The sequence below is a fragment of the Erythrolamprus reginae genome, chromosome 12 (assembly GCF_031021105.1).
Source record: "Erythrolamprus reginae isolate rEryReg1 chromosome 12, rEryReg1.hap1, whole genome shotgun sequence".
NCBI classification, from domain to species: domain Eukaryota; kingdom Metazoa; phylum Chordata; class Lepidosauria; order Squamata; family Dipsadidae; genus Erythrolamprus; species Erythrolamprus reginae.
The window spans coordinates 14345859-14359144 of NC_091961.1; the positions used below are offsets into that span (position 1 = coordinate 14345859).

At 36.5% G+C, this 13286-nt stretch overlaps 1 protein-coding gene across 1 annotated transcript in view; it reads right to left on the reverse strand.

Moving 5' to 3' along the window:
- The window catches only part of KCNU1 (potassium calcium-activated channel subfamily U member 1), a 194718-nt gene that overhangs the window by 170464 nt on the left and 10968 nt on the right, over positions 1 to 13286 (reverse strand). Inside the window, 2 exon segments of the mRNA XM_070765628.1 lie at positions 671 to 761; positions 11229 to 11290. Coding sequence (XP_070621729.1) covers positions 671 to 761; positions 11229 to 11290 — 153 coding nt within the window.

The following is a 13286-nucleotide window of genomic DNA, read 5'->3' on the forward strand; positions in this document are numbered from 1 at the left end:
TTGGATTTTTTTTTGGGGTGGGTGGGGTGGATTTTTTTGGAAGAAAGTTTTCATTTCGTGTGTAGAAAATGAGATTTTCGCACTGCACACATGCAGTGTGCATTTTCTTGCTCAAAAACTTGCTATTTTTTGCAGGTTTTTGGCACTGTGCAAGTGGTGCGGGAGGAAGCAAACTGGCAGCAAGGTAAGTTAGAACCCACCCTGCACCAGATATATCTTAAATTTAAAGTAGGAAATTATCAGTGTAATAATTTGTCAAGTCTTATTTTGCACTTTGTACTTTTGTTTTTCTGCATAAGAAGACTTACAAGGAATGCAAAATTGTATTAGTTTTCTGTTCATTGTAAGTCTCCTTATGGTGAGATGGATAGCAAGAAATTTAATAAATATGTAAAATAACTTTGTCAAAAAGTGTGGTCATTTTCACAGATATTATGGTATGTACTTTTCTACAAATAATTTTAATAAGTATTCAAACTATAAAAAATTGGAAGATTGTGAAAATTATAGAATAATTGCATTGCTATTAGGAAATGAGTAGTCATATTTGTATTACAATCCACATTGCATTCCAAATTTGAACAAATTTCTGAACCATTCCTAGATCTCTCCCTCTTATTCTCTTTTGCCCATTACTTTTAAAATATTTTTAATTGCAAATATTTCTTACCCGCAGTCCAAAATGCAGAAGAAAAAATAGATTAAAGAATACATCGATCCCTATTGTCTGGTCTTCAAAGGTATGGCAAAACTCTTTAACACTGTAGTAAGGGGGAAATTATTGTTTATGATTTATTAGTAATCATTGTTTATATTAAGATAGGACTTTCGTTAATTTTTTGAAATCAACCTATAGCAATTCTTTAAAACAACAAGGTTGCATATTTTAATCAAAACAGCATTCCTCAAAAAAAGTTTTAATAATCATTAAGAAAAATCAGAGCCAGAAGAGAATTGGAAATTAGAACTCAGTAAAGTGTCTGATTTCATATGTATGAAATGTACATGTCTTCATGAAATTCATTACCGGGAGATGAATTTATGTGTGATTGACTCCAAATCCAGATGCGTGAATCACCGAAAACAACCACGCTTCCACACAAATGATTGCCCAGGTAGAGAAGGGAGCTACTTCTTAATCTGAAAAGCCTTTCTCAAAGCAAAGGAAGGAGCCGGAGAATACACAAAGGAGTTACATATATGCTCACATCTGAGTCTGGAAAATTAAAAAGAAAAGTGAAGAACAGCAACATTTTATTTATTCATTCATTCATTCATTCATTCATTCATTCATTCATTCATTCATTCATTTATTGTTAGAGTTGAAAGGGACCATGAAGGCCACCGAGTTCAACCCCCTGCCCAAGCAGGAACCCTATAGTACACCAGTCAATTGGCAGTTCAATCTTTTCTTTAAAATGTACAGAGTGTTGGAGTTCATAACGTCCACTGGTAGGTTGTTCCATTGGTTGATCGCTCTGACCGTCAGGAAGTTCCTCCTTATCTCCATGTTGAATCTCTCCTTGGTCAGCTTCCAGCCGTTGTTCCTCGTCCGGCCCTCTGGTGCCCTGAAGAATAAAGTGATCCTCTCCTCTCTGTGACATTCCCTCGTATACTTGTAGACTGCTATCATGTCCATTCTGGCCCTCCTTTTCTCTAGGCTATCCGTGCCCAGTTCCCTCAGTCTCTCTTCGTAAGTCTTGGTTTCCAATTCCTTAATCCTCTTGGTTGCTCTTTATTGCACCTTCTCCAGAGTTTCAATGTCTCTTTTGAAGTGTGGTGACCAGAACTGAATACAGTATTCCAGGTGTGGTCGGACCAGGGCGTAGTAGAGTGGTATTAAGATTTCCCTGGTCTTGGAGTGTATTCCCCTGTTGATGCAGCTTAGGATTGTGTTGGCTTTTTAAGCTGCTGCTGCATATTGTTGGCTCATGTTTAGTTGATTGTCCACCAAGACTCCGAGGTCTCTTTCGCAGTCGCTACTGCTAAGAGGGGTTTCTCCCAGGTTGTATGTGTGTCCAGGGTTTTTTCTGCCTAGGTGAAGGACTTTGCTCTTGTCGATGTTAAACATCATTTTGTTGGTGTGGGCCCACTGTGTTAGTCTGTCTAGGTCTTTCTGTAATTTGAGCCTGTCTTCTAGGGTATTGGCTACCCCCACCAGCTTGGTGTCGTCTGCGAATTTGATCAGTTGCCCTTCTAATCCCTCGTCCAAGTCATTGATGAAAATGTTGAAGAGCACAGGGCTGAACCCTGTGGTACCCCACTGCCTACGTTCTTCCATGTGGATTTGGAACCGCTGAGGACAACTCGTTGGGTGCGGTTGGTCAGCCAGCTATTGATCCATCTGCATGTGTTATAGTCTACTCCGCTTTTTTCTAATTTGTTGATTAGGAGATAGTGGTCGACTTTGTCGAAAGCTTTGCTGAAGTCTAAGTATATGAGGTACACCGTGTTGCACTGGTCTACTGATTTGGTTATGGTGTTTGTTTGTTTACTAAAGTTTATATATCACCCAATTTCAATGGACTCTGGGCAGCTCACAATGATAACAAAGATTATTAGAGAGATAGAGGCTAAAACATACAATGAAAATTGCAGGAACTGGCATGTCTAGTCTAGAAATGAGAAGGGTTAAGTGTGACATGATAATCGTCTTTCAGTTTGAGAGGCTGACTCAAAGAGGGACAATCCATTCTCCAAAGCAATGAAGGCAGGACAAAAAGTAATTTGTTCTTAACTTTAATTGATTATCTAACAAGTCACTATATTTCCAAGTCTTACCTTTTTCTTTAAGATTCGGGTGTACAATGGCTTCAAGGGGTGAGACCCATTCTGGCATTACTAAGAAGTGATTTTTCTTTATTTCATTCCATACTTCTATCAATGCTTTTCTAATAACATTATTTTTAAAATATGAGTTTTTAATTTATCATACCATACAAATGCATGCCAACCGACCATCAAATCATGACCTTCTAAATTGAGCAATCTTTGGTTTTCTAAGGTCAGCCATTCTTTTATCCATGTCAAGGCCGTGGCATGATAGTATAGTTTCCAATTTGGGAGACCGAGGCCTCCTCTTTCCTTACGATCTTCTAATGAATTTTGTTTTATTCTTGATTTTTTACCTTGCCAGATAAATTTTCTTATTATCTTATTCAATTCGGCAAAGAATTTCGTTCCTGGATTTATTGGAATTACTTGAAAAAGGAACAAAATTTTTGGAAGGATATTCATTTTAACTGTGGAGATTCTTCCTACAAATGATAATTGTAAATTACTCCATATTTCTAAATCTTTTTTGACCTGACTTAATAATTTTAGATAATTATCATTTTTTAAAGATACAGCTTTGGAGGTCATCCATATCCCTAAATATTTCACTTTTTTCGTAATCTTCATGTTTGATAGATCTCCTAAATATTTTCTCTGTATTTCAGTCATATTTTTTGTTAATATCTGTGTCTTTTCCTTATTTATTTTCAATCCTGCAACTTTCCCATATTCTTCAATCACATTTATTACATTTAAAATAGATTCTATTGAATCATCCAAAACAAACACTACGTCGTCGGCGAATGCTTGTGTTTTATAAGTTTCTTTTCTAATTTTCAACCCTTTTATTTCCTTATCTGCTCTTATTTTTATCAACAATACTTCTAAGGTTAAAATAAATAACAATGGTGATATTGGACAACCTTGTCTTACCCCTCTTTGTATAACTACTTTTTCTGTCTGTTCACTGTTTATTATAATTTTAGCAGTTTGTTCGGAATATATAGCATCTATTATATTAAAAAAATTTGTTCCTACTTCCATCTTATTTAATTGTATTTTCATAAAATTCCAATCCACATTATCAAATGCTTTTTTAGCATCTAGAAATATAAGTGCCATTTGCTTTTCTGGATGCTGGTCATAATACTCCAAAGTATTAACTATTATTATTAAATTATTTTTAATTTGTCTTCCTGGTAGAAATCCATTTTGATCACTATGTATCATATTATTTATAATACTTTTAAGTCTATTAGCAAATATTGATATAAAAAATTTATAATCAACGTTCAACAATGAAATAGGTCTATAATTTTCAATTTTTTCTTTCTTGGTATCAGCCTTATGTATTAAAGTTATTAAAGTTTCTGACCAGGTTTTTGGTAATTTACCTATTGTCAATATTTGATTATATGTCTCAAGCATATTTGAAAAAAGTATTTCAAGTTCTAATTTATAAAATTCAGCTGGTATTGCATCTGGGCCAGTCACTTTATTATTTTTTTGATTCTTTATAGATTGTTTTAATTCTATATCTGTAATAGGTCCGTTTAATCTTTGCTGTTGTGTTTCGGTTAAAACTGGGAGTTCTATTTTTTCCAAATATTTAAAAATTGAATCCTCACTTATCTCTTCTTTCTTATATAATTGTCTATAAAATTCCAATACTATTTCCTTTTTATCTTCTATTCTATGTTTTATTGTACCTTTTGAATCTATCAAATTTTTTATAATTTTATTTTCTCTTTCTTTTCTTAATTTGTATGCCAACCATCTTCCGGGTTTATTCGCGTGTTCAAAATGTTCTTGTTTCACTCTTTATCTTTTCTACAATTGGTTCTTGTTCTATTAATCTCAGTTTATGTCTTATTAATTCTCTCTGATTTTTTAATTTGTTGTCCTTGTCCTCTTTTTGCATTAAAATTTCTAATTTTCTTAATTCTTCTACTAATGTTCCATGATATTTTTTCTTCTCTTTATTTTTTTTTTTTGCTATAAATGATATTGTTAGTCCACGTATATATGCTTTAGTTGTATCCCATAAATTTTGGAGAGTAGTATCAGTATTTTTATTTATTTTTTAAAAAATCTCTAGTTCTTTTCCTATCCATTTCTTGTATTCTGGATCTTTTATTATAGTTCTATTCATTGACCAATTCTTTATTTTCCTTTTACCTTTCCAATATATGGATAAAGGGTTATGATCGGCCCAAGTATTTGTCTCTATTTCTATTTCACTTATTTGTTCCATTAAATGGATAGGGGCCCAAGCCATGTCAATTCTAGACCATGTCTTATGTGGGTTGGAATAAAAGGTATACTGTTTATCTTTTAAATGCTGTTCTCGCCATACATCTTTTAATGATAATTCTGAACTCATTTTCCAAAATGTCACCGGTAAAATTACCTTTTTTTTCTTTTCTTTTCTTTTCCCATTATAATCCATTTGGTCATCTGAAATTGCATTAAAGTCCCCTATTATTATCATATTTTCAATTGATAACTCATTAATTTTTTCATGTAAATCTTTGTAAACTTGTTTTTGATTATCATTTGGTGCATTAATTGAGACAATTGTAAGTGGTTTTGTTTCTAAATCTAATTGTACTATCAACATCCTTCCATCACCGTCATTGTATATTTCTTTAGATTCAATTAATTCATCAATATACATTGCTACTCCTCTTTTCTTTTGATTGGCCAAACTAGTGTATAATTTTCCCAATTTTGAATTTTTAAGAAGACTTCTTTTTGATTTTTTAATATGAACTTCTTGTAGAATATTTATCTGGGCTTTTTGTTTCGTAAGTTTAGTTAATACTTGATTTCTCTTCCTTGGGTTATTCAATCCATTTACATTGACTGAAAATATTTTCAGATCATGTGTCATCTTTATTTATAGTACCTTTTAGCTTCTTTTGGTTCTCGGAGTCGGGTATCCAAAATTAACTCCTGTGAAATCTGTGGTTGTTTCTGCTTCACAACCAATGCTTCTTCCCCTCCAGCACCTGTAGCCCCCATCGTGTCGTCGCTACTCTTTGGTTGAATCTAAATTTGTACGGTGCTGTCCAATCCAGTGCGTGCTAGGAAAGATCTTGCTTGTTCCACACTTTCTATTTTCACTCTCGTTGATTGCCAAGTTAGAGTCAAGCCTTCTGGTATCAGCCATCTGAAGACAATGTTCTTTCTAATTAGAATACTTGTAAGAAAATAATATTGTCTTCTACTCTCTCGGACTCTCCTCGGGACTTGTTTCAGAATCGTGATTTCTTTCCCATTACGTTGAAAAGACTCGTTTTTTGTCAATCTCAGTATCTCATCTTTGACGATTCTTCTTGAAAACTTAATGTGGACTTCTCTGGGTAAATTATGGCGCCTTACATAGCCGGTCTGGACTCGGTAGACTTCGTCAATTTCTTTTATCAGTTCTGTTGGTTCTAACTGCAAGATAGCTCCCATGACTTCTGCCATTTTTGTAGGCAAGTCTTCATCTCTTTCTTCTTCAATGTTTTGGAACCTCAAACCATGTAATTCGGATTAGAGTTCTAAGTTGGTTATTGCTGTATCAAAGTCTCTGCGGGCTGCATAGTTACGGTCTTCATATTCTTCCACTCTCTGTCCCACAACTTGAATTTTTTCTTCTGTCACTTGTATTCTTTTTTCACTGTCTTGTAGATTTTGTTGCATGACTTTATATTTCCGTCCATTTCGGCAACATTCCCTTTTACTTGAGTTAATTCGGTTTTAAGTTCCGCAATTTCTTTTTTGATTTCGTCTTTCATCTCCTTCATCTCCTGTCTCAGCTCTTGCTTCAGTTCTTGTAGATACGTTTTCATTTCTTCTTTATTTGTGTCGATTTGAGTTTTTGCCTGAGTTTGTGATGCCTGGATATCTGCTAGTGCTTCTTGGATAATCTGGAAGTTGGGGTCCATCGTAGGCTTGTCTTTTTCTTTCTCTTTGGCCAACATTGTGGTTATGGTCCTTTGTTGTAATGGTGATGAAGTTGGAGAAACCCTGGGTGTAGAAGTTGGGGCAGGAGTAGTTGGTTGTTTTCGCGTTGTTGTTGTAGTCACCGAAGTCACACTCTGTGCCCTGTGGGAACCTTTCATAATCCAAAATTTCTATTACTATTTTATTTTGAAAATTATTTTAATCTAAATCTTGTATATTCTTAATAAGAAAATGGAACAAAAAAAATGAAACGTATCAATTCAATTCAATTCAATTAATGCAATAATTAATTGTTTGATTTAATTAAAAGGAAAAAGAAAAAAGAAAAAAAATGAGAGGGAGAGAGGCAAGAAAATATTTCAGTAAATTCCTAGGCTCCTTAAAAAGGGGATCAGGTGGGGGAAAGGAAGAAACTGATATTCTAGCACATAACTATTTAATAATAAGAAAGGAAAAAGATATAAATGTGATTAAAGAGAAAAGGAAAAGGAAAAAAATTAATTAAAAATAAAAAATAGAAAAGGGAGAGAAAGAAAAAAGAAAGAAAGGAAGGAAGGAGAAGAAAAAAAAGAAGAATAAAAAAGGGCTTATTTAAAGAAAAGAAAGTAATAGAAAAACAACTGGAAAATGTTTCTTTGGAAAAAAATATATTTTATATATTTAGAAAATATGAAAAAATATATATAAGAAAAATAATAAAAATACAGTGATAGTAATCAATTAACTAAGAAAGGGGGGGGGAAAGGAAAAATCTAAAAAATCTAAAAGAAAAATCCAAAAAGGGAAAAAGGAAGTAAAAACAAGTCCAAAAATGCCAAATATAGGTTATGCTTTAATAAAAATCTCCAAAAAGAAATGCTCCAAGCCAATGTCCAATATAACGTCCAATATAATGTCCAATTAAAATAGATGTCTTCTTATTGTATAAAGAGAAAGAAAAAAAAGATGAGAAAGAAAATAGGAAGAACAAAAAATATCCTTACGCCTCCAAGTTCATTTTGAAGAAAAAATAGTCCCACTTACTCCATGGAAAGGAGAAAAAATCGGGGACAAAATAGAAGAAAAAATTATAAAAATAGAAAAATAAGATATGCCATCCAAAATTTACTCCAAATAATTATAATCTCAGTAAAATTCCATTAAAATAGGGTGATTTCAATTCAATCCATATGTTCGTATATTCAATTCATTTAAATGTTTTTACTTCATGTAATCAAATGGTTGTCAAGCCAATCTTTAATTGTCAGGAAAAAATATAATTTTAAAAGAAAAACAATAATAGGGAAAAGAAAATAGAAAATAAAAGCACCACACTATCTTGAAATTGTAAAAAAAGGATTATACTGTTGGGTTTAACAAAGGCAAGTAGTTCCGACTATGTTTCTCCTCCGCGTATGGATATCACTTACAGTTTGTTTTTTTTCTTTGTTTGTGTTCGCCTTCAAAGTCCCTTTTTTCCTGGAAAAAGTTTCTCTGATTCCGAAAGATTTCCGTGTGGTGCTATGGATCTCCCTTATCTGCCGATCTGCTGGTTTGTAGACTTCTTATTCTTTCTTTAAACTTCCGCGATCAGCGATCACTAAGGCTGCGCCCAGACGGTCATCCGGTTGCAGCTCTCCATTCCTGTAGCTGCGGGGCTGTCCCTAACCCCCGGGGTCACAGCGATCCGTCCCGGGGGGTCCAGGAGACCCCCTGTCCTGGGCCGACCCCTCCGGGTGTCGGCACAACGCAACGCGGCGTCCTACAGGGTGGAAAGAAGGCCATGGAGCCAGAGCTTGGCTTCCGCAACTCCGGCGCGATCGAGCTCCACCCAGAAGTCCGAAAAAAGTATTTTAAAAAACCCATTCCAGTAGCTAGAACCAACCTTTTTATACTTCGGGTCTAAAAGGACCCGGAGGAGCACAAGTGTATAATCTTTGCGAACATCATTTTTTTCTCATTTCAATTTTCATTTCATTATGTTCAGAATGTTCAAATTAGTATGCCGATGCCAAAGATGGTCAAAAGGTTCTGATTTTGCAGGCTAATTGAGATAAAAATGAACAAAATTGCACAAGAATGGGGGGGGTGAGCTTTTATGACCAAAATAAACAAATAAGCATTAATTTTTTCACTTCAATTTTCATTTCATTATGTTCAGAAATGTTCAAATTAGTATGCCAATGCCAGAGATGGTCAAAAAATTCTGATTTGGCAGGTTATTCTATCTATAAATTGAAAAAAAGTGCACACAGTCGTGGGGGGAAAGCCCTTTTCTGAGCAAAATAAACAAATAAGCATCCATTTTTTCATTTCAATTTTCATATCATTGTGTTCAGAAATGTTCAACTTAGTTTCCCAATACCAAGGTTGGTCAAAGAAGTCAGATTTTGCAGCCTAATCTAGATGAAAATGAACAAAATTTCACAAAAATGGGGGGGGCGGGGTTTGATGAGCAAAATAAACAAATAAGCATTATTCTTTTCACTTCAATTTTCATTTCATAGTGTTCAGAAATGTTCAAATTAGTATACTAGTGAAAAAAGTATTTAAAAAGACCATTCCAGTAGCTAGAACCAACCTTTTTATACTCCAGGTCTAAAAAGACCTGGAGGGTAACAAGTATATGGTACATGGGAGGAGAATACCAGGGTTAAGTGTTGTACCTTATGATTCTGGATGAACGTATCTTTTCTTTTATGTACACTGAGAGCATATGCACTAAGACAAATTCCTTGTGTGTTCAATCACACTTGACCATAAAGAATTCTATTCTATTCTATTCTATCCTATCCTATTCTATTAAATGATCCTATTCTATTAAATGAATGATTCAAAAGCTGGCAGCATTTGATCCAAGCCATATTTACACTATATGCTGTAGAATATCAACAAGTAGAATTTCAAATTTCATTTGACATTTTTGACAGTTTCCACATTTTGTGTTGTTGCTCTGTTGAATGACAGAATGGAATTGCCAAAACTAGTTTGATTTGCATTTTGAAAAATGATGTTGCTGGATGTGTGTGTATTTCCAGACAAGTAGAGAGAAAAGAAATCTCTTGTTTGAAAAATGTGGTTTACATCTTTCCAAAGTGAAAGATGTTCCAGCTGTAAGTATCAAAAAGATATGGTAGTTGTTTTCACTACATGGTGTACTCCAGAAGCTTATGCGTATGCACAGCCTGAATTTAGGATGCTCACCAGTTAAATGTACTAGCTTTAGCAGAATATTGATATTTTAATTTAATGCCAAAGTACTAGACTAAAAAGAGAATCAATTACAGGTAGTGCTTGATTTATAACACTTCAGTATCCAATTAACACAGACAAGAAAGGTTGTAGAGTGGGGCAAAATTCACTTAACAAAAATTTTGGTCTCAATTGCCGTCATAAGTTGAAGACTACCTATAAATTACTATTTAGATAGTGATAGTAGAGACAAATACATTAGAGATAGACAGACAGACTTAGAATAGATCATAGTACTGTTCTTAGGGATATGAAAGAATAACATCACAGTGCTTTCTTTCCAATTGAACCATAATGGTGTAAATACAAGCAGGAATAAAATCTGCCTAACATCTCTCAGCTTTAAAATTTTGGAAGAGGACTGAGCTTTTCCTTTGTTTTAGAACAAAACATTCCAGATGTTTGTAACAGCATGGGGCTCTCCTTGGATGCTGTGTTCCTTTTGAAGTGCTTTTTGGAATGACTGCATATCTACATATCACTGTGTCAAACAATCATACTAGGAAGTACTGCACTGCAAAGCAGCTGCAGAGCGTCTGCAGAAACCTTGCTTCTTTGAACGTGCAGGGCATTTCTGTACATTCAATGACAAAAAAGAAAGGAAGGAAGACAGAAAGAAAAAGAAAGAAAGAAAGAAAGAAAGAAAGAAAGAAGCCTCCAATCCTCTACCATCCCTAAAGAGACAACAGTTTTTAGATCCAGACATCCAAATATACCAGTCTGGTGTAGTGATCAGGCTAGAAACCAGGAGTCTGTGATTTCTAGTCCCACCAAAGGCACAAAGCCAGCTGGATGACTTGGGCTAAGGCCTGTCCTTTTCTCTCAACCCTAAGAAGTAGCCAAAATTGTTTGCCAAGAAAACTGCAGAAAACCTATTGTTGTCTACAGCAGATGGCAGTATTTGGCCACATTAAGCAGGATAAGATGTGATTCATATTTTATGGGAAACCATAACATCCCACAGCTGTGGGCTAGATTGGAAATTAACCACACACAAACATAGCATAGTAACATCAAATCGATTATATATTTTTACAAGAAAATATGCACATGAAATAGCTATGGGTAAACTTAATTTAATTGAGTATATGGTTAGTTTAATGTATTTCTTTCCATTGATGAATTGTCTTTTTTAAACCAAGGAATGAAGGAGGGAGAAAGAGATTTTTTAAAAAGCAACTATATTTTGATAAAAATTAACACAGACGTATGATATATGTTTTCTAAAGAAATACACATACGTAGGAAAATTAAAAGATTCTAATTACCTGTAACAGTTGATGAAGTAAATGATGAGTGACCCAATACTAAATAGGAACACCAAAATTACCTAAAACAGAAACCTATGTATAATTAATTTGCTCTTTATTTGTCAATTTGTTACTCTTTATTTGTCAATCTGTCTACAGGCCGTCAAGCTCGGAGAGCAAGGGAAGCCAGGGTGGCGAGCAGGCCCTGATAAAAGGCTATATTTTTTGCACTCTATAACTTTAGCACTTTATAACTTTAACGATTTTTTAATAATTATATATTATTCTATTAAGATCTTGAGAATAACTTAGTGTTAATTGGTATCCTATTTTAATGTAATTGATTTTTATATTGTTTTTTAATTGAATCTATATTGAATTTTAATAATTAATATTTTAGCTAATTTTAGAAGGGGTTTTTAAAACTAATGAATTATTGGGGTGGGTATGATGATATGTATGAAATGAATGATTGTTATGGGTGGGCTGGGTGGAACTTTGGTATGAATGAAATAAATGGAAATGGTATGAATGATTTGATTAGCCTACCTGACACTGGAGAGGCAGGAGGGGAGGGGGCACCGATATCTGAGGTGGTAGGGGGTCGGAATATTCCGGTCCTGCTGGGGAGAGGCAGATATGGAACAAGAGATCATTGCTTAATAACGATTCCTTGTTCCGGCTCTGTGAACCCAATCCTGGGTGCTGGTGATGAGTGTAATTCTGGCCCTGGGCTCAAGCTGCTGCTACTCAATGCCAGGTCGGTGGTAAATAAAGCTCTCCTCATCCGGGATCTGATCCTGGATGAGGAGGCCGACCTGGCATGTGTTACTGAAACCTGGCTGGGCTCAGAGGGAGGAGTTCCTCTCTCTGAAATTTGCCCAGCCGGGTTTCAGATATGGCATCAGCCTCGACCCCAGGGAAGGGGGGGAGGAGTGGCTATTATAGCCAGGGAGAGCCTTGGCTTGCGTAGACTCGTTGCTCCAGAGATTGCGGGCTGCGAGTCCCTCCTGGTGAAGTTGGACTTAGGGGTCCAGGTGGGCTTGTTTCTCACGTACCTGCCTCCCAGCTGCGTGTCACAAGCCCTGCCTGTGCTAATCGAGGAGGTAGCCGGGCTGGCGGTGGGGTTCCCCAGACTTATTGTCTTGGGGGACTTTAACCTGCCGTCGCTAGGTGAAACCTCTGGATTGGCACAGGAGTTCATGGCCACCATGACAGCCATGGACCTGACCCAAGTAGTACAGGGTCCGACTCACGAGGGGGGGGGCATGCACCCGAAATGGTATTCCTCTCTGAGCAACTGAGTAATGGTCTGAGACTAAGGGGCTTAGAAGTGTTGCCTTTGTCATGGTCAGACCATTTTCTACTGCGGCTTGACTTCCTGGCTCCAATCCTTCTCCGCAGGGAGGCGGAACCGATTAAGCTGTTCCGCCCCAGACGCCTGATGGATCCAGAGGGCTTTCAGAAGGCGCTTGGGATTATTCCAGATACACTTGTACACAGTTCGGCAGAGTCTCTGGCTGAGGCCTGGAACAAGGCTGCAGCGGAGGCTCTTGACCGAATTGCGCCGTTGCGACCTCTCCGCGGCACTAGACCCCGTAGAGCTCCATGGTTCAACGAGGAGCTCCGGGAGTTGAAACGCCAGAAGAGACGTCTAGAGAAGCGATGGAGGAAGAGTAAGTCCGAATCCGATCGAACACTTGTAAGAGCACATGTTAAGACTTACAAAGTGGCGCTCAAGGCGGCAAGATGCGCGTATCATTCCGCCTTGATTGCATCAGCGGAATCCCGGCCGGCCACTCTGTTTAGGGTGACCCGCTCCCTTATTAATCAGGGGGGAGTTGGGGAGCCCTTGCAGAGTAGTGCCGAGGATTTTAACACGTTTTTCGCTGATAAAATCGCTCGGATCCGAGCGGACCTCGACTCCAATTGGAATACAGAGTCGACTGACAACGAGTCAGTTGAGGTGACTGGGGCACGTACTTGTCCACCTGTCTGGGGAGAGTTTGATCTGGTGACACCTGATGAAGTGGACAAGGCCATTGGAGCTGTGAGTTCCGCCACCTGTTTACTGGA